At 42.6% G+C, this 27558-nt stretch overlaps 1 protein-coding gene across 4 annotated transcripts in view; it reads left to right on the forward strand.

The window, feature by feature from the left end:
* Window positions 1–283: 283 nt before the first annotated feature.
* The window catches only part of slc25a16 (solute carrier family 25 member 16), a 57859-nt gene continuing 30584 nt past the window's right edge, over window positions 284–27558 (forward strand). For 2 of the 4 annotated variants that reach the window (XM_048551526.1, XM_059653197.1), the window contains exons 1-4: window positions 391–2310; window positions 6367–6504; window positions 14018–14110; window positions 18151–18284. In XM_048551526.1, the coding sequence (XP_048407483.1) occupies window positions 6408–6504; window positions 14018–14110; window positions 18151–18284 (324 nt within the window). In that variant the 5' untranslated portion in view covers window positions 391–2310; window positions 6367–6407. The other 2 variants (XM_048551525.2, XM_048551528.2) reach the window with 2 other exon arrangements.

Below are 27558 nucleotides of genomic sequence, written 5' to 3' on the forward strand. Positions count from 1 at the left end.
CCCACCACTTGCCGACCTGCACTCACACATCACCAACCCACCTACCTTCCCCAGCGCCATCCATCCTCTCTATTCCTTCCCCCTCCCCTATTTCTGAAGAAGGGTACCGACCCAAAACATCAGCTTTCCGGTTCCTCTAATGCTGCCTTACCTGCTGTGCTCCTCCAGCTCCACACTGTGTTATCACTAAGTATAAACGACATCTAAATTCTCTAACAGCTCCATCAGTTGTGCTGTCTCCCGCCTGGCAGGCTACCCTGTAGAGGGAGCTATGGATGCTACAGGAGCTCCTGGCCTGTCCTCCTCCCGCACTGGCGGGGGCGCTGTCAGCCACTGACCCGGATGGACTGGCGGCGTCGAGCGGAGAGGCCGCGGAGGCGGCAGGTGAGTTGAGAGTGAGAGACCGCAGGAGGGTTGGTGAACGGGAAGAAATGAGAGAACTGGTAGAAGGAACGAGGCCTAATGAGAGTGACTGAGGGAAGAAAAGAAGGACGGATGGAGGAACGGAATGGAACGGACATGAGAGGAAGAGATGGATGGAGGGACAGTGCTGGTCGGAGTGAGGGGATGGAGAGGGTGGGGTAGGAGGAGATTGGGAAGAATAGTGAGGGTCTGAGTGATGTGGACAGAGATGGAGGGGTGGAGAATGAAGGGAGAGAATTAGTGAATCAGTGAGGCAGGATTGGAAGTGAGGGAGAAGAGCAGGGGAGAGGAACAGAGGTTGGTGGTATGGGAGAGTCAGTGGTTATGAGAGGGATTAAGAGAGATGATGAGAGGAGGAGAGACAATGGGGAGAGTGAGGGAAAGACAGCGATTCGGAGTGGGATGGAAAGAGACAGTGAATGCTGTGAAATGTGAGAGAAGGGGAGAGATAGTGAGGAAGAGTGTGATGAGATGGGTATGGGCAAAAAGCTCATTTCCTTCTACCCTGACTCCATCCTGTCTCCACTTGTCCTGACCCTGTCCACCTACATCTGTGATTCCTCTGATACCCTCCACCATATTGACAGTTTTCAGTTCCCTGGCCCTAATTGCCCCTTGTTCACGGTGGATGTGCAATCCCTCTGTACCTTCATTCTCCACCAGGATGGTCTGAGAATTCTCCTTCCTCAACCAGAGGCTTGAACAGTCACCATCCACCACACTTTCCTCCACTTGACTGAACTTGTTCTTTCACTGAACAATTTCTGCTTTAATTCATCTCACTTCTACCAAGTCAAGGGAGTGGCTATGGGCACATGCATGGATCTCAGTTATGCCTGTCTCTTTATGGGGTACATGGAACGATCCTTGTTCTAGTGCTATTACTGGCCCATTTGCACAACTCCTTTCTCAGTATATTAACAACTGTTTCCAAGTCAGGACATGACCTTGAAAAGCTCATTCATTTTGCCTCCAATTTCCACCTCTGTATAACTTTCACATCATCCATTTCTGCCACTTCCCCCTCCTTTCGTTGATCTCTTTGTCTCCAATTCGTGGAATAAACTGTCCAGTGCCATCCACTACAAAGCCACTGACTCCCACAACTACCTTCACTACAGCTTGTCACACCCCACGTCCTGCAAGTACTCCATCCCATTCTCCCAGTTCTTTTTGCCTTGGTCACATTTGTTTGGATGATGGCACCTTCCACAACAGCACTGCTGACATGGCTTGCTTCTTCCATGACCATGGTTTTGCATCCACTGTGACAGGGCCCTCAACCGCATCCGACCTATCACCCATGCTTCCGCCCTTGACCCTTCCCATCACTCACAACAGCATGATTGGGTTCCCCTTGTCCTTACTTTTCAAGCCACCAGCCTCAGCTTTCAAAAGATCATTCACTACCATTTCATACAACTCCAGCATAACTTTCCCTTGCTTTCCTGTCTTCATTTTGCAGTGATCGTTCCCTCAGGGGCACCCTAGTACATTCTACAACCACCACCAGCATTCCCTATCCCTACGGCACCTCCCATGCAACTGCAGAAGGTACAACACCTGCCCTTCACCACCTCCCTGCTCACCATCTGAGGGCCTAAATAGTCTTTGCCAGGTGAAGCAGCATTTCACCTGTGCTTCCTCCAAGATTTCCAGAGGTAATGAGGTCAGTGACAGTCCTAGCAACGGAGGCTTGATGTTTGGATGTGGGTTCATGGTCCAGGGGGTAGTAGAAAGAAATGTCCAACCTGCTCACCATCAAAGGGCCTAAGTAGTCTTTCCAGGTGAAGCAGCATTTCACCTGTACCTCCTCCAGCCTTGTGTATTGTTTTTGCTGCATCTAATGTGGCCTACTGTAGGTTGGAGAAACCAAACACAGACTGGGTGAGTACTTTGCTGAACACTTCCTGTCCATGTGTAAGCATGACCCCAATCTTCCTGTAGCCAGTCATTTTAACACAGCAACCTGCTTGCTCACATACCTCCCTCACATACCACCCTACCAACCTCCGGATACAACGCATCTACCTCCGACACTTCCGCCATCTACAATCCGATCCCACCACCAAATACATTTTTCCCACCCCACCCTTGCCTGCATTCCGGAGAGACCACTCTCACTGCAACTCCCTTGTCCGCTCCACACTCCCTCCAACCCCACCACACCCGGCACTTTCCCCTGCAATCGCAGGAAGTGCTACACCTGCCCCCACACCACCTCCCTCACCCTCATCCCAAGCCCCAAGATGACTTTGCACATCAAGCAGATGTTCACCTGCACATCCGCCAATGTGGTATACTGCATCCGCTGTACACGGTGTGGCTTCCTCAACGTTGGGGAAACCAAGCGGAGGCTTAGGGACCGCTTTGCAGAACACCTACACTCGGTTCGCAGTAAACAACTGCACGTCCCAGTCGCGAACCATTTCAACTCCCCCTTCCATTCCTCAGACGACACGTCCATCCTGGGCCTCCTGCAGTGCCATAATGATGCCACGCAGGAATAACAACTCATTCCGCTTGGGAACCCTGCAGCCCAATGGCATCAGTGTGGATTTCACAAGCTTCAAAATCTCCCCCTCCCCCCACTGCATCCCAAAACCAGCCCAGCTCGTCCCAGCCTGCCTAACCTGTTCTTCCTGTCACCTGTCCCCTCCTCCCACCTCAAGCCGCACCTCTATTTCCTCCTACTAACCTCATCCTGTCCGTCCACCCGGACTGACCTATACCCTCCGTACCTCCCCACCCATACTCTGCGCTCCACCTATCTTCTCCCCTATCCATCTTCAGTCTGCCTCCCCCTCTCTCCCCATTTATTTCAGAATCCTCTCCCCATCCCCCTTTTCTGATGAAGTGACTAGGCCCGATACATCAGCTTTTGTGCTTCTAAGGTGCTGCTTGGCCTGCTGTGTTCATCCAGCTCCGTACTTTGTTATCTTGGATTCTCCAGCATCTGCAGTTCCCATTATCTCTCCTCACCCATGTGTCTGTCCTCAGCATGCTGCAGTGAACAATATCTCATCTTCAGGCTCGGCACTTTACAGCCTTCTGGATTTAATATTGAGTTCAACTGACATCACACTCACTGGTCTGTTGTTCTCTGGCTTTTCCTTATCACCTTTCTTCGATAATGGTACCACATTAGCCACCTTCCAGCATCTCAACGCCTTCAAATTGTGAACCAACTCTCATTTCTTCCTTTTCTTTTGGCTTGTTACATTCCTTACCATATTCTGTCTCACCTCACCCCATCCAGTGAGACTGTCTGTCCTTTCAAATCTGGCAGGAGACACATCATTGTTCTGTCATTCTCATGTTCCAATCACTTGATCTGAACTATCAACATCTTTTCTTCCACTGTTCACCGAATCCAAAACGTTAACTCTGATTTTTCTTAATGGATGCTGCCAGACCTGCTGAGCTTTTCCACCAACTTCTGTTTTTGCTCCTGAAGTACAGCATCCACAGTTTTTTTGATTTTTCTTTTCTCCACCAGCACCCCACATCCACTATCCCCCACATAACCCCCTACTTAGAACTATAACATAAATGCTGACCACTGCACACTTCAGCTCCGATGAAGAGTCACCTACATTCAAAATGTTGGCTTGCTTTCTGTCCATAGATGGTATCCGGCCCGCTGTGATCTCCAGCATTTTTTGTTAACTTCACATTTTCCCACATTATTTTCCATCTGCCAGGGATTTTCCCACTTGCTTATCTGTCTGTATCCCACTGTAGAGTTTTTATGTCATCCTTAATAGTTGCATTTCCACTTATGCTTGTCATTCGCAAAGTTGACTATAATGCATTCACTTCCCTCATCTGAATCATTACTGTATATTGGAAATAATTGTGGTCCCATCTCTGCAGCACTCCAGTAATTACTGGTTGCCATTATTCCAACTTTTTTGTCTATTAGTCCAACCCTATCCATGTTAATAGATACTTTCTAGTCAGCCTGTGCACACTTCTGAAGTTGATGAACGCAGCCCTCCTGGCTTAGTGAAGGGACATTGCCTCTGCGCCACAAGAACTCATGTGTCCATGCTAATAAACTACCTGTAATACCATGGATCCTTATCTAATTTAGTAGCCTTTGTCAAATGCTTTCTGACAATCCAGGTTTAACCACTGCTTTCCCTTTTGGCTATTCTGTTTGTTACTTTCTTAAAGAATTCCAGTAAATTTGTTGGTCATAATTTCCCCTTCATGAATCCAGCTGAGGAGGCATTTGCTGTCAGAAATGCTATCTTGCAATGTTATTTTGAAGAAGGACAGGATATTCCTTCTGTCTTCATAATATCTACCCGCCGTCTACGAGGCTTAAGTCAGGAGCACAATGGAATACTTTCTGCTTGTCTGGACATAGGCAGCTCCAGCAATCAAAGAAGCCACCCCTTCTAGCTCAAATCCTCCAACCCAGCAACATCTTTTAAATTATTTGTCTAGCATTTTCTTGGATACCATGTGATCTAACCTTGCTCAATAATCTACCATGTGGAACCTTGTCAAACGCCTTGCGAAATCCATAGAGACAAGGCCCACCACTCTGCCGTTATCAATCTTCTTTGTCACTTCTTCGAAAATCTCAAACAAGTTAGTGAGACATGATTTCCCACACACACAGCCATGTTGATTATCCCTAAAGAGTCCTTGCTTTTCCAAATACGTGTAAATCCTGTCCCTCAGAATCTCTTCTACTAACTTACCCACCACTGACATCACACTCACTGGTCTGTTGTTCTCTGGCTTTTCCTTATCACCTTTCTTCGATAATGGTACCACATTAGCCACCTTCCAGCATCTCAACTGTGCTGCCCTGCTAGAGTTTCATTCGTAAGAATGAACTGCCAGAGGAAGTGGTTGATGCAAGTACATTTAAAAGACATTTGGAAGGTACCTGAATAGGACAGGTTTAGGGGCTATGGACCAAATGCAGGCAAATGGAATTAGTTCAATTTGGGAACTTGATCACCACAGACAAATTGAACTGAGGGGTCTGTTTCTACGCTATATGACTTGATGACTGTAGACGAAGCCTGACAACATCCAAGACAAAGTAGCTGACTTGAACCCATCTATGCACTACAGCATTAATTCCTTCCATCTCAACATAGTGCCAGCATTCTATACCATCTGCAGTAGCTCAGCGAGATTTCTTTGACAGCATCTTTCAAACCTGCAACTCTATCACCTAGAAGGACAACAACAGCAGATACATTTGATCACTATCACAACTTTCTTTCCAAGCTGCACGCCATTTGGATAGAGCTTTTTTGCTGTTTCTCAGTGTTGCTTTGCTAGAATCCTGGAACTCCCTACCTAACAGCTCCTGACACCTAACTGTAGTGGTTCAAGAAGACAGTTCACCACCACCTTTGGCCCAACAATGGATGGGCACGAAAGTTGCACTTGCAAGTGACACGTGCATCTCACAAACAAACAAAAAGCATCAAAGAATACAGAGAGGGTAGAGGAGGGAGAAAGAAGATAGTAAAATATCAGCAGGAAAGACCAACCAGGCTAACACCCTCTAAAGAGAGATATGAGAGAGGAACGGATGTAATAACCTGATGATCTCTTTAAAACTGTAACTTGGTTTGATCGAGTACTAAGAAAGCAAGAATCTAAAACTCGTAACTCAGATAAGTGAGATATTAATTAGGATTCCACCTCATCGTATCTCACTCTCCTGCTCATTTCCCACATCCTTTAGCATCGAATGGAGGATATTTCCATTTTCCTGTTTGTTCACCACAACCATTGTTACTCCACCTCATCTGATCCCATTACACTAATTTTCTATTTGAATGTTCATAGATTTGGTGGGTGTTGAAAAGATTAGTTATATTTGAGAATAAATAGAAAGCAGCATTGGGAACACTTCATTTGTGAGGTTCCAGTACTCAATTAATTTTCGCTAAACTTTTTTTGTAGTTTTGCAGGAGGACCAAACATCTTTCAAATCTCTAGTAGCCATGACAACAGAAGCACCAATTCCAGCCAGTGCCAAAACTGGTGTGGGTGCCCCCAGTCGTCGAGACTTTTTTTGGCTGCGCTCTTTGGTGGCAGGAGGTAACTGTATTATGAATAATTGATCCATCATAATTGACTGTTAGTAAAAAGAAACCTACATTTATATGAGAGTAATAGGAACTGCAGATGCTGGAGAATCCGAGATAACAAGGTGTGGAGCTGGATGAAATTCTGATGAAGGGCTTAGGTCCGAAACATCAGCTTTCCTGCTCCTAAGATGCTGCTTGCCCCTCTGTGTTCAGCCAGCTCCACACCTTTGTTATCTCTGCATTTATATGATGCTTTTGCAATCTAATTCTGTCCAAAAGTGTCTCACAGCTTATGAAGTATTAATTTGAAAGCATAATTGCTTGTAATAGGCAATACAGAATCTCATTCGCACAAAGCATGTCCCACAAACAAGAATGACCAGATAATCTGTGATGTTGATTGAAGGATTTAGGGATTAGGGGTGGTGTATTGAGATGGATGGAGAGTTAGTTGGCAGACAGGAAATGGAGTATATGGAGTCTTTTTCCGAATGGCAGGCATGACTAGTGGGATACTGCAGAGCTCAGTGGTAGGACCTAAGCTGTTCACAAAACATACTATGTTTAGTTCCTCCATCCAAATAATTAATATCTCCAAATTTGCAGTTGATACAAAGCTAGGTGGAGGGTTAACTGTGAGGAGGCTGCAGGGATGCTTAAGTAATAGGGTTAGGACAAGATGAGCAAGTAGGCCGAGACATGGCAGATGCAGCACTGTGTGGATAAATGGGAGCAAAATCAAGAAAGTGGATTAACTTCTGGTTATAAATTGAGAGAGGGACATGTGCAACAAGACCTGAGTGCCCATTTCACCGCTTGCTGAAGTAAGTATGCAGGTGTAGCAGGCAATGAAGAAGGCAAGTGGCATATTGCCTTCATATAAGAGGATTTGAGTACAGCAGCATTGACATCTTACTGCAAGTATACAATAAAATATTGTATGATTTAAAGGAGAAGTTGGATATAGCTCTTGGGGCTAAAGGGATCAAAGGGTGTAGGAGAAAAGCTGAAACAGGCTACTGAGTTAAATAATCAGCCATGATTATAATGAATGGTGAAGTGGCTTGAAGGGTCAAATGACCTACTCCTGCTATATTTCTATAAATGTTGCATCAGAGATCCAGGATAACTGCCCTACTCATTCACGTAACATCGTGAAATAATGCCCGTCTGAAGGATAACATCTCATTTTCCACTTAAGTACTTAACAGCCCCACAGTCTTAATCATGATTTCCACAATATCAGAACCTGACCCAATGATGTCTGTCCATCATTTTGCTTGCACTGTTCTCACAGCTGGCCTATTGTTACCTATCCTTTGTCATTTTCCTTTTTGAATGAGGGTGTGACATTGGCAGTTTTTCATTCGTCCAGAGCCTTTTCTAAGACTTAATTTTAACCCCATTAGTTTCCCTAGTGTTTTTATATAGTGATAATTATTGTATTTATTTCCTCCCCATCACCTTTTGTCCTTTGATAAGTAATTTTGGAATGCTATTAGCATTATCTACTTTGAAGCAAAGTATTTATTCAACTCCTCTGCCATTTCCTGAAAACCCATTGTTATTTCACGAGCTTCATTCTATAAAGTCTCTCTGGTCAATTTTCTTTTTATATATTTAAATAAGCTTTGCTGTCTGCCTTGATATCGATGTAAGTTTAACTGTATAGTTTATTTAATGGCGTTATTGTTTAGTTGTTTTGAAGTAACTCCACAGAGACAGGTATCCTTCACCAAGTCACCCTTTATTTACAGATGAGCAGTCCTCGACTTTGGTACTGCCTCATTCAGAGGCAGCTACCAGAGTGTGGGCATCTTTGATGCAGCCTTATTTATTTATATCATCAGCGAGATCTCCCTGATTGGATCAGATTAATATCCTCAACCAGGGACAGCATATTCTATGAGGTCCACCTTGCTGAGCTTGTTACAATCACTGTAGCCTTTTGTTTTTATTTTAAAACTTACCCAAACCTCTGGCTTAGTGCTTATCTTGAACACATTCTGTGTTTTTATTTTCAATTTGATGATATCCATAACTTTCCTAGTTAACCATGGTTGGCTTCTCTCCTTCTTAGAATTCTTCTTTGTCACTGAGATACGTTTTGTTGTCAATCATGAACTATTTTAAAAATATTTTGATATTGTTTATCAACTGTCTTTGCACTTAAACTCCTTTTCCAGTCCACTCCAGCTAGCTCTGCCCACATTCCTTTGGTAATTGTCCTTAAGTTTAGCATGGTTGATTCTAACCCAAGTTTCTCCCTCTCAAACTGAACTCTAAGTCCTACCACATAATGGCTGCTGTTACCAAAGGGATCTTTTATTCTGAGATCATTTATTAAACCTGCCTCATTGCACATAACCAGGGATCAAGCTATTTTGCATCTGGTAGGATCTATAACATATCGTTCTCGGAAACTGTCCTGAATATGCTGTCTGAATTCTTTCTCATGGCTACCTATACCAATTTTATTCTCCCAATCTACATGAAGATTAAGGCACCAATGTTTTAATGTACTGTATTTTTTCCATGTCTTCGTTGGAAGGATCATCAAATGAGGCCATATGGGCTGAGACAGAAAACTCAGAGGCAAACATGGTGTTGGATGCATGCTATTGGCCTCCCTAACAGTCAGGCTGAGATAGAGGATGTAATCACATTTTCAGAGAAGTGTAAGATTAATAAGGCAGTAATAGGTGATTTTCAGTGCCTAAATATTAACAGTGATTTTTTTTTAAATATGTAAGATAGAGCAGGTACAAAATTCTTATGTGCATCCAAAAGAATCTTTACAGTCAATACGTAGAAAACCCAACAAGGAGGAGGCTGTTCCGGACTTAATATTTGGAACTGAACATAGGCAGGTGGATGGCATATCAGTAGAGGGGAACATTTTGGAGATAATGACATTAACTCAGATTGAGGATAATTATGAAAAGGATAAGGATGGGCCACAATAAAAGTTCTAAACTGGGGAAAGGCAAATTTTGCTAAGATATGATTTAGTAAGTGTACTGGCAACAGCAGTTTGCAGATAAGACTGTCGGTCATGGGAGGCATTTGGAGAGAAACTGGTAAGAATACAGGGAAAATATATTTTTGTGAAGACAAGGAGTGGGACCATGACCACAGAACTCTGGGTGTCAAAAGACATAAAGATCATGATTATTGATTGAGTTATTGTCATGTGTATTCAATGTAAAAAAAGGTTGAAAAGTGTGTACCTTTGCCATACAACCCATGCGTTCGGCTTGGTTCCCAGTCGTGACCTGACTCCTTCCTGAATCCTTCGGTTGGTAGTTGAAAGAGGTCAAGGGGATAGAATTACTACAGAGGGAGAGAGAAGAAGGGAGAAAAAAAGAAAAGGACAAAGAAAGAAAGAGAAAAAGAACTGGCAAGCAGAATGGAGTTCTGAATGGAGCAACTTACGCTGCTGCCATCTTGCTGGAAGAGGAGTTTGTCTGAGATGATGAGGGCTGAATGTGGCAGAGTTCCTACAGGCGCATATTGAAACAAAAAGGGAATTTTGAAAAGAAAGTTAGGAAAGCCAGGAGAGTGCATGAGAAAGCATTAGTGGATAGAACAAAATAAAACTCCAGTATATAAAATGCAAAAGGATAATGAGAGAAATACAAAGGCCTTTAAGGGTCTTAGAAGTAATGTACATATGGACCTAGAAGACAAGGGATTCATCTTCAATAAATATTTGCCATCATTCTTCACAATGGAAAAGGATAACACAGGTATAGACACCAAGATGGATGACTGTGAAACATTAGAAGAAATTAAGTAGAGGAGGTTCTAGTGGGTTTTGCAGGCTTCAGAGCGGATAAATCCACAGGCCCAACTGTTGAGGGAGGCAAGGCAGAAGGTGTTGGAGGCTCCTGCAGTAATTCATTCTGGCTAAGGGTGAGGTGCCAGAGCACTGGAGGCATGCTAACATTGTCCCATTATTAAAAATGCTGGGGGGGTGGGAGAGAGAGATTTGGAAATTACAGACCTGTCAATCTAACCTCATTAGCGGAAAAGTTATTGGAAAGAATTCTGAGGAGCAGAATGTATCTAGTTGAACAGATGCCGATTAAACTAGGATGCTTGGCATGGATTGGTTTAGAGAGGTTTGTGATTGACAAATTTGATCAATTTTTTTGAGGAGGTAATCAGGAGTAATAAGGGTAATGTATTGGATGTGGTCTAATGGACTTTAACAAGACTTTTGGTAATGCACCTCATGGCAAAATGGTCAAGAAAGTAAGAATCCATGGAATCGAAGGCAGAGTGGTACGCTGGATCCACAATTGGCTGAGAGAGAGAGGAAGCAGAGGGTATTGGAAGAAGGATGTTTCTCTGACTGCAAGTTTATTTCCAGTGCGGGTCCACAAGCCTTGGTGTTGGGATCCTGCTGTTTGTAGTGTACGTTAATGATTTGTGTTTAAACGTAGAGAGTATGATCAAGACATTAGAAGATGGCATGAGAATTTGTAAGGTAGTGAGGAGGATAGCTATAAACAGCGGGTGGATATCAATATACTTCTCAGGTGGACAGAGTGTGGTAAATGGAGTTCAAACTGGATTAGGCTAACAAGGCAAGGGATTACACCGCAAATGAGGGGGTGTCGTGGAAAGTATTGAATATCAGATCCTTTCTCTGAACTATTCACGGATGCCATAATTCTCCATGATAGCTACAGTCTTTCAATTCTGCTGTTGAACATTCCAGATTTTAAATGCACCACTATTGGTGGCTGTATCTTTAGTTGTGTAGATCCCAAACTTTGAAAATCCTTACTCAGACCTCTTTGTTTCTCTGCCTTGGTTTCCTCCTTTGGAGTGCTTCATCAAATCTTTAACCAAGACATCAGATTTCCACTGTACACAAGGCACTTAGCTGTTCCTTGTCACCATAGGAGGCACAGTGGCTCAGTGGTTAGCACTGCTGCCTCACAATGCCAGGGACCCTGGTTCGATTTCACCCTTGGGCGACTCTGTGTGGAGTTTACACATTCTCCCCATGTCTGTGTGAGTTTCCTCCAGGTGCTCCGGTTTCCTCCCACAGTCCAAGGGTGTGCAGGCTAGGTGGATTGGCTGTATTAAATTGCCCATAGTGTTCAGGGATGCGTAGATTGGGTGGGTTATAGGGGGATGAGTATGGGTAGGATGTTCTTAGGGTCGGTGTGGACTTGTTGGGCCAGAGGGCCCATTTCCACACGGTTAGGATTCTATGATTCAATGATCAATGAACTCTCTCGATTCCACCATCATTTCTCATTTCACAGTGATTATCTGACATTGCATATGATGTCATTAAATTAACGTAAGCATTCGAAAAGGCAGAGGCGTTGCTTTCCCTTTGTCCGCATCGTTTCGTTGGCAACTACTTCCTCTGTCTAATCTTCTAAAAATGTTGTGTTCCTCTTCTACTGGCTTCCTCCATCCTTCTTCCTTTGGCTCACCATTGCCAGTTGTGTAAATGGGGCCTTCATAACTGAAGATGGCACTTCTGAGAGTGTAATAATGCAATTTGTTATGAAGCAGAGACACATTAGTCTCAAAACGTTAACTTTTTTTTCTTTTTGCAGATGCTGCCAGATCTGCTGTGTTTGTCAAGTACTTCCTGTTTTAATGTAATTTTGCTCAATTTCTGCGCTGGGGTTTGAGGTTGGAACTAGCACAGCAGTCAAGGGGAATGAGTAGATGTTATTTATTTGGACTTTTGGAGAGCACTCAACAAGGTGAATAAATTGTCCTCTAACATTGGAACCTGGGTGACATCACATCTAGAGTATTGTATGGTGTTTTGAGCTCCTTACCTGATAAAGAATATGTTTGCCTTGGAGGGAATACAACAAAGGTTCACCTAGATCGATTCCTAGCATGATGGGTTTAGCTATGAGGTGAAATTGGGTGTACCTAGCCTATATCTGTAGAATTTAGCAAAGTGAGCAGTGATCAGTATTCAAAAGGGGCTTGAGACCATGGTTACTGAGCTTGTTAGGTATTTCCCAGGTTGAGGGGAGAGCACAAGAGTCTGAGATGAGAAATTTCTCAACTCAAAGGATTGTGAACCTAAAATTCTCTCCCCAAGAAATCAGTGGATACACAGTTGAATATCCTCAAGACAAAGACGAGTAAATTTTGAATGCTAAAGGGATTTGGGGATACTGCAGCAAACTAGATTTAAACGCGGTGTTCATAATCTTGTTGAAAGATAAAACAGATCTAAAGAGCTGAATTAAATGGTTATTAAAGGCAGTAGGAACACAGATAGTGGGTGCACTGGTAGTAATCTTCCAGTAGCCCTTAGATTCTTCAAAATTGCTGGCGTAGTAAACTTATTCAAAAACATAGGGAGACAAAGGAACAGGGTAAGTATAGGTCAGTTAGCCTAACGTTTGCCATTGGGATTTGCTAGAGTCTGTTATAAAGGGTTGAGAAATGCATAATAAAATCAGTATAGTTAATGAGGGGAAATTATCCAGGCAAATTTGTTACAGTTATTTTAGGAGGTTGTAAACATGATTTGTAAAGGCTGTAATATATTTGGATTTTCAAATGACATTTAATAGATAACACGCAGAAGGCACTTAATAAGATAAGAGCAGATGGTGCTGGCATAGTAGCATGAATAGAGAATCAACAAACCCATAAGAGACAGAGGGTTTGAATGCAGGGAGCGTTTTCGGCATAGCAGCTTGTAACTGGTGGAATACAACAATAAGAAATGCTGGGGCCACAATTATTTACATCATATCTTAATGACTTGGATAAGGAAAATGAATATACTACACCAAGTTTGCAAATGACAAAAAAAGTGGGAAGGCAAATAGTAAGGATAAGAGTCTACAAAGGGATACAGACAGGTTACTAGAGTAAGTAAAATTTGGCAGATGGAATGTAATATGGGAAAATGAGGTTATGCATTTCGGCAGGAAGAATGCAAGAGCTGAATATTATTTAAATGGGGAAAGCCTACAGAAAGCTGCAGTTCAAAGGGATTTGGGAGTCATCATGCATAAATCACAAATGACATTTAAGTTCAGCAGGTAATGGCAAAGGCAAATGATTGTTGGCTTATATCTCAAAGGGAAGGGAGCATAAAAGTAGGAGATCTTGCTAAAACGATCCAAGATGTTTAAGCAGTAATGAAATTAATGGTTATGTGAAGAAAGCAGCAAATCAGAGTTGAGGATTATCAGATCATCCATTGATTGGCAGTGCAGACTTGAGGGCTGAATGGCATACTTCTGATCCTATATTCTTATGGTCTTATTTCTGCTCCTGTTTCTTGTGTTTGTACTTGGGCGATTATGCTATATTGGGTCACAGCTGACTATGATACAAGAGCAGAATTAGGTCACATGGTCCACTACGTCTGCAGTGCCATGTCATCATCGTTGATATGTTTCTTAACCCTGACATCAAATTTAGGACTCTATTTGGTGTGGCTGTTACATGAAAATGTTGGAAGTTAATTTTTTTTACTGTTGAAAATTAACTTCTATAAATATTCTGTGCAGGTATTGCAGGATGCTGTGCAAAGTCAACAATTGCCCCTCTGGATCGAGTGAAAATTTTGCTTCAGGCTCACAATCGGCATTATAAACACCTTGGTAATTATTAACAGAATCTGTCAGTCTGCTGTAAGATTTTTATTTGGGTACAGGAGCATGCCAGAGTTTGAAGAAACTGGGCAAATGTTAGTCAGGTTGGCAATGACTCATTTGACGTTAAAGACAGAGTTTGAATGAGTACTTACCACAGCATTATTTTGCCTGGGAACTTGACTGAAATGAATGAAACAGTCACCTAAAATGAGGCCTGACTTTTTGACCCTTAACATATGTCAGACTTGCACTGTGATTCGACCTTGATCTGAAATGGGGAAATAATGGAAAGCTAGCATTTCCCCATAAGAAAATGACCACTTGAGGAGCAACCCAGAACTGTTCTCCAAACTGTCTACATATCTGTGCTGATAAAGGTGATCTGCCTCAGCACAAGGTCATTACACACTTAAAGCGAAGCTATAATGTAAATATGCAACTTGGAACAAGTAAACTGACTGACTAATTTGTGCTGACAATTTCCAATCGATTTCCTTTTGTTCTAATTTCCGCAACATTCTCCCTCTTGCACAGTTCCCCAATCCTCTGCTGAGGAGCAAGTTTGCTTCTGTTGATTTGAACTAATTCAGTGACAGACTCCTGGGAAAATGGAGCATAAAATAGCACAACAGCAAGGGAGAAGTATCACCTTGGGATCAAGAAGGAAAAGATAAAGTAGAGTTGGGGAATGGAAAATGAGTGGAGTTCAACACTGTTGGACTGCCTCTTGTATTTCATGACTTGAATGTAAACATCAACCGTAACAATCACAGAATTGGATCTTTATCTTTAAGAAGCTGATGTTACCCCATCAACATGAGTGTTCAGTCAAATGAACACAGTTTTGTTTACTTTAGTCTGAAGTATTGAGCTCATAATTCATTATAAAAACCCTGGTACCAAGCTCAATTTTAGCCTGACCAGAGCAAACAGTGACTTGCTGTAAATACTTACACTACAATGGAAGTCTGATGTGAAGTAGATCAATGTATTGTGCATTCACCCATAATGGGAATGTTCATGGTTTGAAGAAAAGAGAATTGTGCCCCTCCAGAAACACAAAGGAAAGTAACCTTACTACAAGCATGGTAAATAAATCTCTCCTGTCAGATTGGAGCAGACAGAGAGATGAAATTAGTACTGTTTCTATCCAAATATGTCCTTTACTGTAGCCTGTCAGCTTGGCTCAACAAGACAATTGCTTTCTCCTGCTGAAAGAAAATGCTTTTCTCTTTTTAAAATTCTGCTTCATCCCCATGTGGCTACTTGATTTTGAAAAAAAAAATCGCTCAATGAGTAAGTTTGCAGCTGCAGGCAGAGGGGAATGAAGCATTTATCTAAAATGAGCTCAGACTACTTGACCTCTAACATTTGTAATATCCCAGACTTCCATTGTGGTTCTACCTTGATCTGTACATACAATGCATGCTCACATTAAAATGCAGTATATTGAAAGAAACATGATGAAGACTTCACATAATGTGGAGACAAGACAATGCATTCATGTTTATCTTCTCTCCAATGTGAGATGTTGTTACAGATCAACCCAAGCACTTGATTGCTGTCAACAATAATGAAAGAAACACTCCAAATTTTTTTGAATTGAATGATTGATTTTCCCACTTTATCAACATCTTATCATTCAACAAAGCAGTCCTGTTGAGAGTAATTGAAAAATCTGTTTTAATCCAATGTGTGCTGATCCCAAAAATAGCAGTGTACATTGAAATGCATTGGTAGTTGAACATTCTCCAGGTCCTCCTATTCTTCACTGTCTAAAGATCTGCCTAGCACAAAGGAAGATGACAGCAGTTTTTGGAAGCCAATCATCTTAACCCTAGGACATAATTGCAGGAGCCCCCAACCACCCTTGGCTGCTTCGTCAAGACATTCCCTGCATTATAAAGATCAGAATATGTGCAGGTAGATAGGATTAGTTTAGAATGACATCATGGTCAGCACAGACATGGTGGGCTGAAGGGCCTGTTCTGTACACAACTGATTTACGTTCAACACACATAGAGAGCACTTGCATTCCCCCCAAAAAAGACATTACTGATACTTTTCAATGGTTCATATCCTGTTCCTTTATAATACAGCATCTGGAAAGACAGCATCTTGTCAGGTCCAGTTAGCTGTTAGATTTAGACTTGAGAAATTCATCTCTCGGCTTCGTAATTTCACTCAATTGAACTAGCTTTAAAGTGTACACATTTCCCTGGACTTCGTCATAAGTGCGAGAAATACCTCATCTTTACCTGGCTTTTCTGAAGCTTATCATAAATCTATTTGGTTACAGACTGCCTGTCATTGAGTTCCTTAAACTTGTTATGAACTTCCTTGGTTTTTACCTCACTTCACTGTCTTGTGTCAGCTGCAGTCTTTGAAATCCCATTTCTCTTTACAAAGTTAGTGTTGAATTGCATCATTCATGCTTTCAGATAGTGCATTCTAGATATCTCACTATGCAAGACAACTCTTCCTTTTATTTTGGTCTTTATTCCCATTTACTGCACCAATCTCCAACCTTCATCCACATTGTAGCCCATATTTTGCATAGTGAGAGGTATTTTCCACTGACCTGTTGCTCTCTTGTTATGGTCTATAATACACTGCAGAAGGGGAAGTGGAAGCAGATTTAGTTGCAACTTTCAAAAGTAAATTGGATTATTACTCAAGGTGACAAATGGACAGTGCAATGGAAATATCACAAAGAATTGGTAGCTGAGAATCTTTTCTTAAAGATGAATAATGCATACATTATCACACAAAGCAGCCAAGACACTATAGGAGAATGATTGGAAAATTCTTGCACTTACGACAAACTCCAGGTCATACCTACTACTGTGTTTACCTATCACCACCGTTCTATGACCACTGCTGCCACCTCTTTCATCTGCAGCTCCCCCTACTCCCACATTTCGTCCCGAAGAAGGATATTAACTGAAACATTGATTGCTCCTTTCCTCCAGATGCTGCCTGGCCTCCTGATTGTCTATATAATTTTCCGGGGGCTGGGTTTATTCTACTGGGTTGATGAGGGGTAATTACCCATTACCTTGTGGGAGGCAGGGTTAATTTTCCTGTGTGGTTGGAGAGTCGATTGCCATACAGAAGCCAGGGAGTATGGCAGGGAATAGGTGAACTAGGACAGGGCAGAATTTACTTTGTGTTTTATTCATTCAGAGGATATGGGTGTTGCTGGCTGGGCCAGCTTTTATTGTCTCTCCCTTGTTACCATTGAGAAGGCGGTGGTGAGCTGCTACAGTCCATTTGGTGTGGTTACAACCCGAATGCATAAACGCTATTACTATGGGGCACACTGGGTCCAAAATAAAACTATTTGTCTTTAAATTGCCCAACATTTGTTTGCTGGAATGGCTGTTGTTGCGCAATAAGTGTTGGGGATATATTCTGTGCCTGACACGTTGTTGGGCCCGTGCAAGCCTTTGGCATTACACCATATGTGTGTTACAGATTGCACCTGAGATGAAATCAGTCCATTTTGTTCCTCCATGACCCTGTTTACTGCCCTGAAAATCTGCTGCCATTAGTGACTAATTCCTGCTTTGACATTGATAGATTTCAACCTGTGCATCAAAGTAATTTAAGTAATGTGGGAGAAAAAAGAAATGACCTTAAGTCAAGTTTGTCAGAATATTCATACAGAGATATGTTCTGTTTTCAAACAAGCCACTGGTATGTATTGATTCCACTGCACAAAGGGTATTGAAACCAGTGTAGTTGTCAGGTGAAATGAAGTTAAAGAACAGGAGGCATTTGAACCAGGAAACACAAAACACAATTCATTTTAAGCTATTCTGATATTATTTGTGCATCTAGTTTCCAAATTTCTACCTCTACATTTGTGATGCAAAATGTCATTGTAAATTTCTCACATTTTGAATACACCCTTTCTCTAGTGATGTTGTTGCACATATGCTCATAAATTATCCAGTTTTAAGAAATGCTTATGATCAGAATCAGTTTTGGAATTAAAGGCTCAATATTTGGAGCTCAGTTTGTGACTGGGATCTTTCTTACAGGAGTGTTTTCTACTCTGCGAGCTGTTCCACAGAAAGAAGGCTTCCTTGGCCTGTATAAAGGCAACGGAGCAATGATGGTCAGGATCTTTCCTTATGGTGCTATTCAGTTCACTGCGTTTGACCGATACAGAAAGGTAAAGTTAGTTGAATAAATAGAATTCATGATAATAGCATTATTATAATATGGAATTAATATGCAGGTACAGTTTGTGACAGTCATTTTTGTTCTATGGCTTGCTGATCTGAATGAATGGGAAACTGTAGTGTAGTAGTAAACTCTAATAGGTCTAATATTCTAAGGTCTTATATTCTGGAGGAGCAGAACAGTAATCTGTAAAAGAACTTCTTTTTATTTATTCATGAAATTTGGGCTTCACTGGCTGTGCCAACATTTACTGTCTGACCCTAATTGCCCCAGAGAAGTTGGTGATGGAGCTGCCTTTTTGAGCTGCATCAGTCTTTCTGGTGTAGTTGTATCCATGTTGCTGTTAAGGAAGGAATTCCAGGTTTTTGACCTAGCCACAGTGCAAGAAAGGTGATATAGATGCAAATCAGGACAGTAGGTGCATTGAGAGGAACTTACAGCTTATGTTCCCATATATCTGCTGTTCTTGAGCTTCTGTGTGGTATGATTGTGTTTTTGAAAGGTACTGCCTAAGCAAACCTTGGTGAATTTTTCCACTGCCTCTTGTAGATGATGCACAAAGTGCGTCTTTGATGGAGGGAATGATGACATAGTGCCAGTCATCCAAGCAATCGGGGAGTATTCAATCACACACCTCAACTGAGCTATGTAGGTGGTGGACAGGCTCTTGGGGAAGTTTGTGACTAATTGCAGGATACCTAGCCTCTGCCATCTCTTGCAGCCACTGTATTTATATGGTCCAGTTCAGTTCTTAGTTAATGGTAACCTCAAGGATCTGATGGAGGTAGTGGCGGGATTCAACTATTGTAATACTATGAATGTTAAGAACTTTGCAGTGATCATTCCTACCAGTGCTATTATGGTCAGATACGTCTGTGACAGACAAACTGTTGTAGTCAAGCATGAATTTTCTTCTTATTGGTTCCCTCACTGCCTGCAGCAGACCCAGTCTCGCAGTTATGGCTTTTAAGATTTGGATCAACTACTGATTGAACTGGTTATTTTCAATGCTGAGCTACTCTTGATGCACGTTACATCCACACCCAGAATATATTCTGAACCCTCAATTTCTCCTTCAAATAGTATTTATTGTGAAAGAGTTTTGGGCAGTGGGGTAGAGTAAAAAGTAATCATTGGGTCATTTGACCTAATGGAATGAGATTTTATTGGCTCTGGAGTTAATGTTGAGGGGTCCCAGGGCAAGAAAGGTGATATAGATCCAAATCAGGACAGTAGGTGCATTGAGAGGAACTTACAGGTTATGTTCCCTTATATCTGCTGCTCTTGAGCTTCTGTGTGGTAATGATTGTGTTTTTGAAAGGTAATGCCTAAGCAAACCTTGGTGATTTTTTTCCATTGCCTCTTGTAGATGATGCAAAAAGTGTGTCATTGATGGAGGGAATGAAGACACAGTGTCAGTCATCCAAGCAACTGTGGAGTATTCAATCACACACCTCAACTGAGCTATGTAGGTGGTGGACAGGCTCTTGGGGAAGTTTGTGACTAATTGCAGGATACCTAGCCTCTGCCCTGTCTTGCAGCCACTGTATTTATATGGTCCAGTTCAGTTCCTAGTTAATGGTAACCTCAAGGATGCGGTGGAGGAAGTGGCTCCTGACTGTATACTTAAAGTGTGATGTTGGGACAGAGCATGATGGTGGTATCTGGGACATTATCTGGAAGGTATGATTCCATAAATATGTCAGTCTGTTGCTTGATTAGTCTGTGAGACAGCTTTCTTTGATGTTGATGCTGGCTCCCTGAAGTTACTAAGGAGGACTTTGTAGGATTGAATGAGTTGTGTTCCCAGTGCATCTGTTGATGCTAGGTGGTTTATCTGGTTTCATTCCTTTTCAACATGTTAACTGTTTGGTACAACTAGTCGACTTTCATAGGATTAGTTAGGACCAACCACTTTGGGTCTGGGTACACATGTAAGTCAGACCAGATAGGGACGGCACATTTTTTCCTCTAAATGTCATTAATGAAACAGATGGGTTTCCTTGACGATCAGCAATGGGTCCAATAGACTTCTGATTCCATATTTTAACTATTCAGATCTGACCATCTGTTGTGGTGGAATTTGAACTCAGGCTTTTTACCTGTGTTGCTGGATCACTGCTCCAGCAACAATGCTCACTGCATCATCATTTTCCCTAATGATAAATGGCTGTACTACTGTGCTTCAGTGGTAAATTGTGTTGAGAATTTTGTGGTCTCTAGAGTGTCTTGTGGTCGGCAGTTTCGTTGAATCATTATAGCACAGAAGAAGACTATTCAGCACATTGCATCTGTGCCCACTGTCTATTGAGAAATCTAATCATAACATTGCCTGGTCTGTATACGGCACTGTGCTAAATGAGACAGATTTAAAATAGATTTGGCAACTTAGAACTGACCATTCATAAGATGTTATGGGCCATCAGCAGAATTGTATTGAATCACAATCTATAACCTCACGGTTGGACATATTCTAGCTCTGCTATTGCTATCAAGCAGGAATATCAGTCCTGGTTCAATGAGGAATGCAGGAGAGCATGCTCAGAGCAGGACCAGGCAGACATAAAAATCACCTAAAAGGGTCAGTGTGGTAAAGCTAGAACAAAGGACCATTTGTGTGCTAAACAACAGAAGGAGCAAGTGTTAGAGCTAAGAGATTCCACAACCAACAGATCAGCTGTAAGCACTGCAGTCCTCATGCATCAATGTTGTGAATGGTGTTGTATAAGGAAAGAACTAATAGATGGAGGCAATTTCCCACTTGTTCCCAATCACAATGATGGGAGAGCCCAGCACATCAGGGCAAAAGACAAGGCTGATGCATTTACAGTTATCAGCAAAAGTGCAGAGTAGATGGTCCATCTTGGCCTCCTACTGAGGTCCGCAGCATCGCAGTTGTCAGTCTTTAGCCAGTTCAGCTCACTCCACTCGACATCAAGGAATAGCTGGATACTCCAAAGTCTATGGGCCATGACAGTATTCTGACAGTATTACTGAAGACTTGCACTTACATTCCAGATATGTGTCGTAAATCTCTGGCATTACCATAACCAAATCACTATCATATCCTGGGGGTATCATTGATCAGAAACTGAACTGGTTAAGCTATATAAATACTGCACCTTCATTCGCAAGTCATTCAAATGACTCAGATATGGCCTTCCCTTAACCAGTCCCCTTAATTCGCAAACAGAAAATGCTGGATAAACTCCGCAGATCTGGAGCCTCTGTGCAGAGAGAAGCAGAGCTAACACTTCAAGGCCAGTGACCCTTGGTCTCCTTTATTAGAGTCAAGAATCATAGATTCTTACAGCATGGAAAAAGGCCCCTCAGCTCAACTCACCATACTGACTAAGTTTCTGAAACTGAACTAATCTGTTTGCCTGAATTTGGCCCAAATCCCTCAAGTTTTTCTATCCATGTGCCTGTCCAAACATCTTTTAAATGTTGTTATTGTACCTTCTTTGGGAGTTTGTTCCATATTCACACCACCATCTGTGCAAAAAAGCTGCTCTTCAGGTCCCTTTTCAATCTTTTTTTCCTCTCACCTTGAATCTATGCCCTGTAGTCTTGGATGTCCCTACCCTAGGGAAAGTACTTTGGCTATTCACGTTATCTGTGCCCCTCATGATTTTAAAGAAACCTCTATCAGGTAAACACGTAGCTTCCTACACTCCAAGGAAAAACGCCCCAACACATCCAGCCTGCATCATTTGAGGTGGCAGATTGGCTCAGTGGTTAGCACTGCTGCCTCACAGCACCAGGGACCCGAGTTCAGTTCTATCCTCAGGCAACTGTCTGTGTGGTGTTTGCACATTGTCCTGGTGTCTTCATGGGTTTCTTCCAGCTGTTGTGGTTTCCTTCCATAGTCTAAAGATGTGCAGGTTAGGTGGATTTGCCATGCTAAATTGCCCATAGTGACCAAGGATGTGTAGGCAAGTGGGGTGGCAATGGGAAATGCAGGGTTGCAGGGATAGGGTGGGCAGTGGTGGGATGCTCATTTGAGGGTCGGTGTAGACTTTGTGGGCCGAAGGGCCTGTTTCTACACAGTAGGGATTTTATGATTGTCTGATTCTTTCCTTATAACTCAAGCCTTCCAATAGAATCATAAAATCTCTACAGTGTGGAAGCAAGCCATTTGGCCCATTGAGCACATTCTGACCCTCCAAAGAACATCCGGCCCAGACTAAACCCCCGACTCTGTCTCTGTAAGCCTGTATTTCCCACAGCTAATGCACCTAGCCAACACATTCCTGGACACTATGGGCAATTTAACATGGTCAGTCCACCTAGCCTGCATATCTTTGGATTGTGGGAGGAAATCAGAGCATCTCGAGGAAACCTATGCAGATATAGGGAGAATGTGCAAACTCAACACAGACAGTCGCCCAAAGGTAGAATCAAACCCAGAGCCCTGGGAGGTAGCTGTGAGGTAGCTACTCTAACCACTGAGTCAATGTGCTGTCTCAATCATGGCAACATTCTTGTAAATGTTTTCTGTATCCTTCCCAGATTAATAACATCCTTCCTAAAGCAGGGTGAGCAGAATTGTATGCAGTACTTAAAGTGTGACCTTAACAATGTCTTGTACAGCTGTGACATGATGTCCCAACTCCTGTACTCAGTACCGGTCTAATCAATTAAGGTAAGCATGCCAGACACCACCTTCACCACCCTGTCTACCTGTCTTAGGTAGGAGGAACTATTTTAGTTTAGATTAGATTAGATTTGATTCCTACAGTGTGGAAACAGGCCCTTCAGTCCAACAAGTCCACACTGCCCCTTGAAGGTTCCCACCAAGTCCCATCCCCCTATAACCCACGCATCCCTGAACACTACGGGCAATTTAGCTTGGCCGATCCACCTAGCCTGCACATCTTTGGACTGTGGGAGGAAACCCGAGCACCCGGAGGAAACCCATGCAGACACAGGGAGAATGTGCAAACTCTACACAGACAGTTGCCTGAGGCTGGAATCGAACCCGGGTCCCTGGTACTCTGAGGCTGCACTGCTAACCACTGAGCCACCGTGCCGCCCCTATGTACCTGCACACCAGGTCTATGTTTGACAACACTCCCCAGGGCCCTACCATTAACTGTGTAAGTCCAGCTCTGGTTTGGCTTGCCAAAGTGCAACATCTCGCATTTATCTGAATTAAATTCCATCTACCATTCTGTGTTGTTCTGACCCAGGTGATCAAGATCCTGTTGTACTCTTAGATGACCTTCTTGGCTGTCCACTATACAAGGAGTTTTGGTGTCATCCACAAACTTACTTACCATGCCTCCTGTAGTAGGGCCATCTACATGTTGACTGAGAAGGTTTTCCTGAACACACTTAACACATTCCTCCCCATTCAAGCCCTTAACACTGTGGCAGTTCCAGACTATGTTTGGGAAGTTAAAATCCCCTACTATTATGGTTCTATTGTTCCTACAGCAATCTGGGATCTTGGGATGTTGGGCGGCATGGTGGCTCAGTGGTTAGCACTGCAGTCTCACAGCGCCAGGGATCTGGGTTCAAATCTACCCTTGGGCGACTGCCTGTGTGGAGTTTGCACATTCTCCCCATGTCTGCATGGGTTTCCTTCGTGTGCTCTGGTTTCCTCCCACAGTCCAAAAATGTGCAGGTTAGGTGGATGGCCGTGCTAAATTGCCCATAGTATTCAGGGGTGTGTGGGTTATAGGGGGATGGGTCTGGGTGGGATATATCAAGGGGCGGAGTGGACTTGTTGAGCCGAAGGGCCTGCTTCCACACTGTAGGGAATCTAATCTATTCTAATCTACTTCCTCCATATTTACTCCTCAATTTCTGCCAACAATTGGGGTCCCTATCGCACAATCCCATTAAAGTGATAACCCCCTTCTTATTTTCAATTCCAGCTTTAATCATCTTGGTTAAGCTATATCTTTCTACATGGAGGTTTTGATTAAATTGCTTGGAATTGATTAAATTGCTGATCATAAAGAGTTTCAGTTCCATATTTCACACTCTTCCTTCTTAGCCAAAATGTCATTATCAATCTCTGCATAATATCTATGAAAAATCTTGCTAATATCATTTGTTTCCTTCCCATTTTTGGTTCCTACACTTTCCTTAGTTATCCTTGTACTCTTTATGTAATTATGAAACATCTTTGATGTTTCCTTGAACTTTATTTACGAGTATTGTTTGTGCCTTCTCTTTGCTTTCTTAATTTCCCCTGTTCACATTGTTCTGCTCTAGGTTTTCTACAATGCCAAGCTCTTGGTGTCAAACATACGTTCCTCTGCTTCTTTTACACTGTGTACAGTTTGACATCCAGGGGCTTTAGATTTGACTAATCTATCTATTCTGTATTGAACATGTTTATCCTGAACCCTTGAATTTCCTTGAATGCCCCCAATTACTCTGATATAGATTTACCCCCAAGTACCTGTTTCTTGTCTAGTTTGAAAAAAATTTCTTGTTTGCTTAACATCTTTGGCTTTCCCCCAGTTTCGGATCTTTACTTCTATTTAATATTTGTCATTTTACATAACTATGCTAAACCTAATTGAATTATGAGTATCATTTCAGAAATACTGTCTCACTATCGCCCCTTCTACTTGCCTGGCTGAATTCCCTAAAACTAAATTTAGAATTGCACCCGCTGATTGCAAGTAAGGATTTCCTTGTTCCAATCTTACTTGGGTCCTTCTCTACAACTCTTTCTCTGGTACCTCAGCGATCTCATTGGTGTTGCATCCCACTCTTATATGGAATTGGAAACAATATCACAGAAATCCAGAGCCCCCTCTCTAGCCCTGTCAGTACTGCTATCTTAACATTTCTCTTCCCTCTGTGTGTAGCTGAGCCATCCATTGTGCTATGGACTTGAACTCCCTAGAGGAATCCTCTCCTCTGTCAGTATTCAGGATTGACAACAAATATGAAAACATTAGTGTCAGCCTTTATTACAAAGGGATTAATGTTTGTATGTGAGAATTCTAATTGCAATTCTGTAGTGTTTTGGTGAGATCGTACCTCAAACGGAGTGAATGGCTTAAATCCTATTACCTAAAGAAGGATCTACTTGCTTTGAATTCATTGAAGGTTCATGAGAGAGATTTGTGAAATGAGAGAATTGTTCTATGTGGAGGGAATAGCTGGGTTTATATGTTCATATGTCAGGAATTTCGTTTTTCCCATGAGGGTTCTTTTTGAGACTTCCTCGAGGGTATGCTTGCCTTTACTGATCATTGAGTATAGGAGTTTGGAGATCGTGTTGCAGCGGTACAGGACCATGGCTAGGCCACTTTTGGAATTCTGCGATCAATTCTGGTCTTCCTGTTATAGGAAGGATGTTGTGAAACTTGAAAGTGTTCAGAAAACATTTAAAAGGATGTTGCTGGGTTGCAGGGTTTGAGCTAAAGGAAGAGGCCGAATAGACTCGGACTATTTTCCCTGGAGTGTCGAAAGCTGAGGGGTGACGTTAGAGGTTTGTAAAATCCTGAGGGGCGTGGATAGCGTGAATAGCCAAGGCCTTTCTCCTGAAGTGGAGGTGTCCAGAACTAGAAGGCATAGGTTTAAGGTGAGAGGGGAAAGATTTAAACTGGACCGAAGGGGCAACTTGTTCCACACAGAGTGTGATGCAAGTATGGAATGTCCTGCCAGAGGAAGTGATGGAGACTGGCACAGTTACACCATTTAAAAGGCATCTGGATGAGTGCATGAATAGAAAGGGTATAGAGGGATATTGGGTCAAATGCGACTGGAATCATTTAGGATATCCAGTCAGCATGGACAAGTTAGACTGAAAGGTCTGTTTCCATGCTGTACGGCTCTACGAGTCTATAACTGCTTTTAAATTCTGGGGGCTCTTCTTTGGTATTCAGGGGCTCCGTTTATCATTCTGATTGACTGATTTATTAGATGATGCAGTTGCAGAGTAGCAGTACCTTTTATATTTGTGGTTTTATACTTGCACAGAAGCAGAGTGAGAAGAATTCATCGATATCCTCAATAATTGTGAACTGTATTAAACATGAAGTCACATGCACAAGAAAATCATTGATTTACTGGACATCACAATAATAAAATTAGCACAAGACAACAGACTGAAGCTAGCAGGGAAATTTTTTTTTAAGCCTCAAAGTAACTGATATACACACAAAGCTATCATCCTAAAAACACTTCTCGGGCTGATGTCACATACAATGCGTTTCCATTGCATGTGCACACAGCTGGAAAATTTAACCAGTTACCAGTACCCTTTTTACTGCATCTCAGATTTCAACTTAACAATTGACAGTTTTCATTGCAATTGCACCCACTATGTTTGTTCCCATATAGTAGCGCCAGAACTTTTGGGCATTTAAGTTAGAGAATCAACATACATTTAGAATCATAGAGCATGGAAACAGACCCTTTGGCCCAAATTGGCCCATGCTGAACATGGTGCCCACTCACTAGCTCCAATTGCCCTCATTTGGTCCATATCCCTCTAAACTCTTCTCATCCACCACTTTCTCTGACAGCCCGTTCCATATACGCACCACTCTCTGAGTGAAGAAGTTGCACCTCAGACCCTCCTCAAATCTATCCCACTTGCTTTAAACCTATGCCCTCTAGTTTTCAATTCCCCAACTCCAGGAAAGTGACTATATGCATTCATCTTATCTATGCCCCTCATGATTTTATATACCTTGATAAGATTACCCCACATTCTCCGATGTTCCAAGGAATAAAGTACAAACCTAGCCAACCTCTCCCTATACCTCATGCCTACTAGTCCTGGCAACATCCTCGTAAATCTTCTTTGCACGCATTCCAGTTTAACTATATCTTTTCTATGACAGGGTGACCAAAACTGTAGACAATATTCCAAGTACAGCCTCACCAACAACTTTTACAGCTTTAACATAACATCCCAACTCCTATACTCAATGCCTTGAACCCCCCCCCCCCCCCCCCCCCCCCCCGCCAATAGTATCAGGTTTGTATACCTGTTATTGAGGGGAGTGACCACAGGGGATCCTGCATTATCTGCCTTCCCCCTTTACCTCTGCCAGCTACCTGCACCCTGCACCTTGGGAGTGACCACTTCACTATAGCCCTTATCAGTGATGTTCTCCGCGTCTTGGATGATCCTGAGTATATCCAGCTTCAGTTCCCGTTCCCTAACGCGGTCCGTCAGGAGATGCAGCCAGGTGCGCTTCTCGCAGGTGTAGCCACCAGGGAAACTGAAAATCTTCCTGATCTCCCACATCCTGCTGGAGGAGCATGCTACTGCCTTAACTGCC

Source organism: Stegostoma tigrinum, chromosome 20 (assembly GCF_030684315.1).
Source record: "Stegostoma tigrinum isolate sSteTig4 chromosome 20, sSteTig4.hap1, whole genome shotgun sequence".
Classification (NCBI taxonomy): domain Eukaryota; kingdom Metazoa; phylum Chordata; class Chondrichthyes; order Orectolobiformes; family Stegostomatidae; genus Stegostoma; species Stegostoma tigrinum.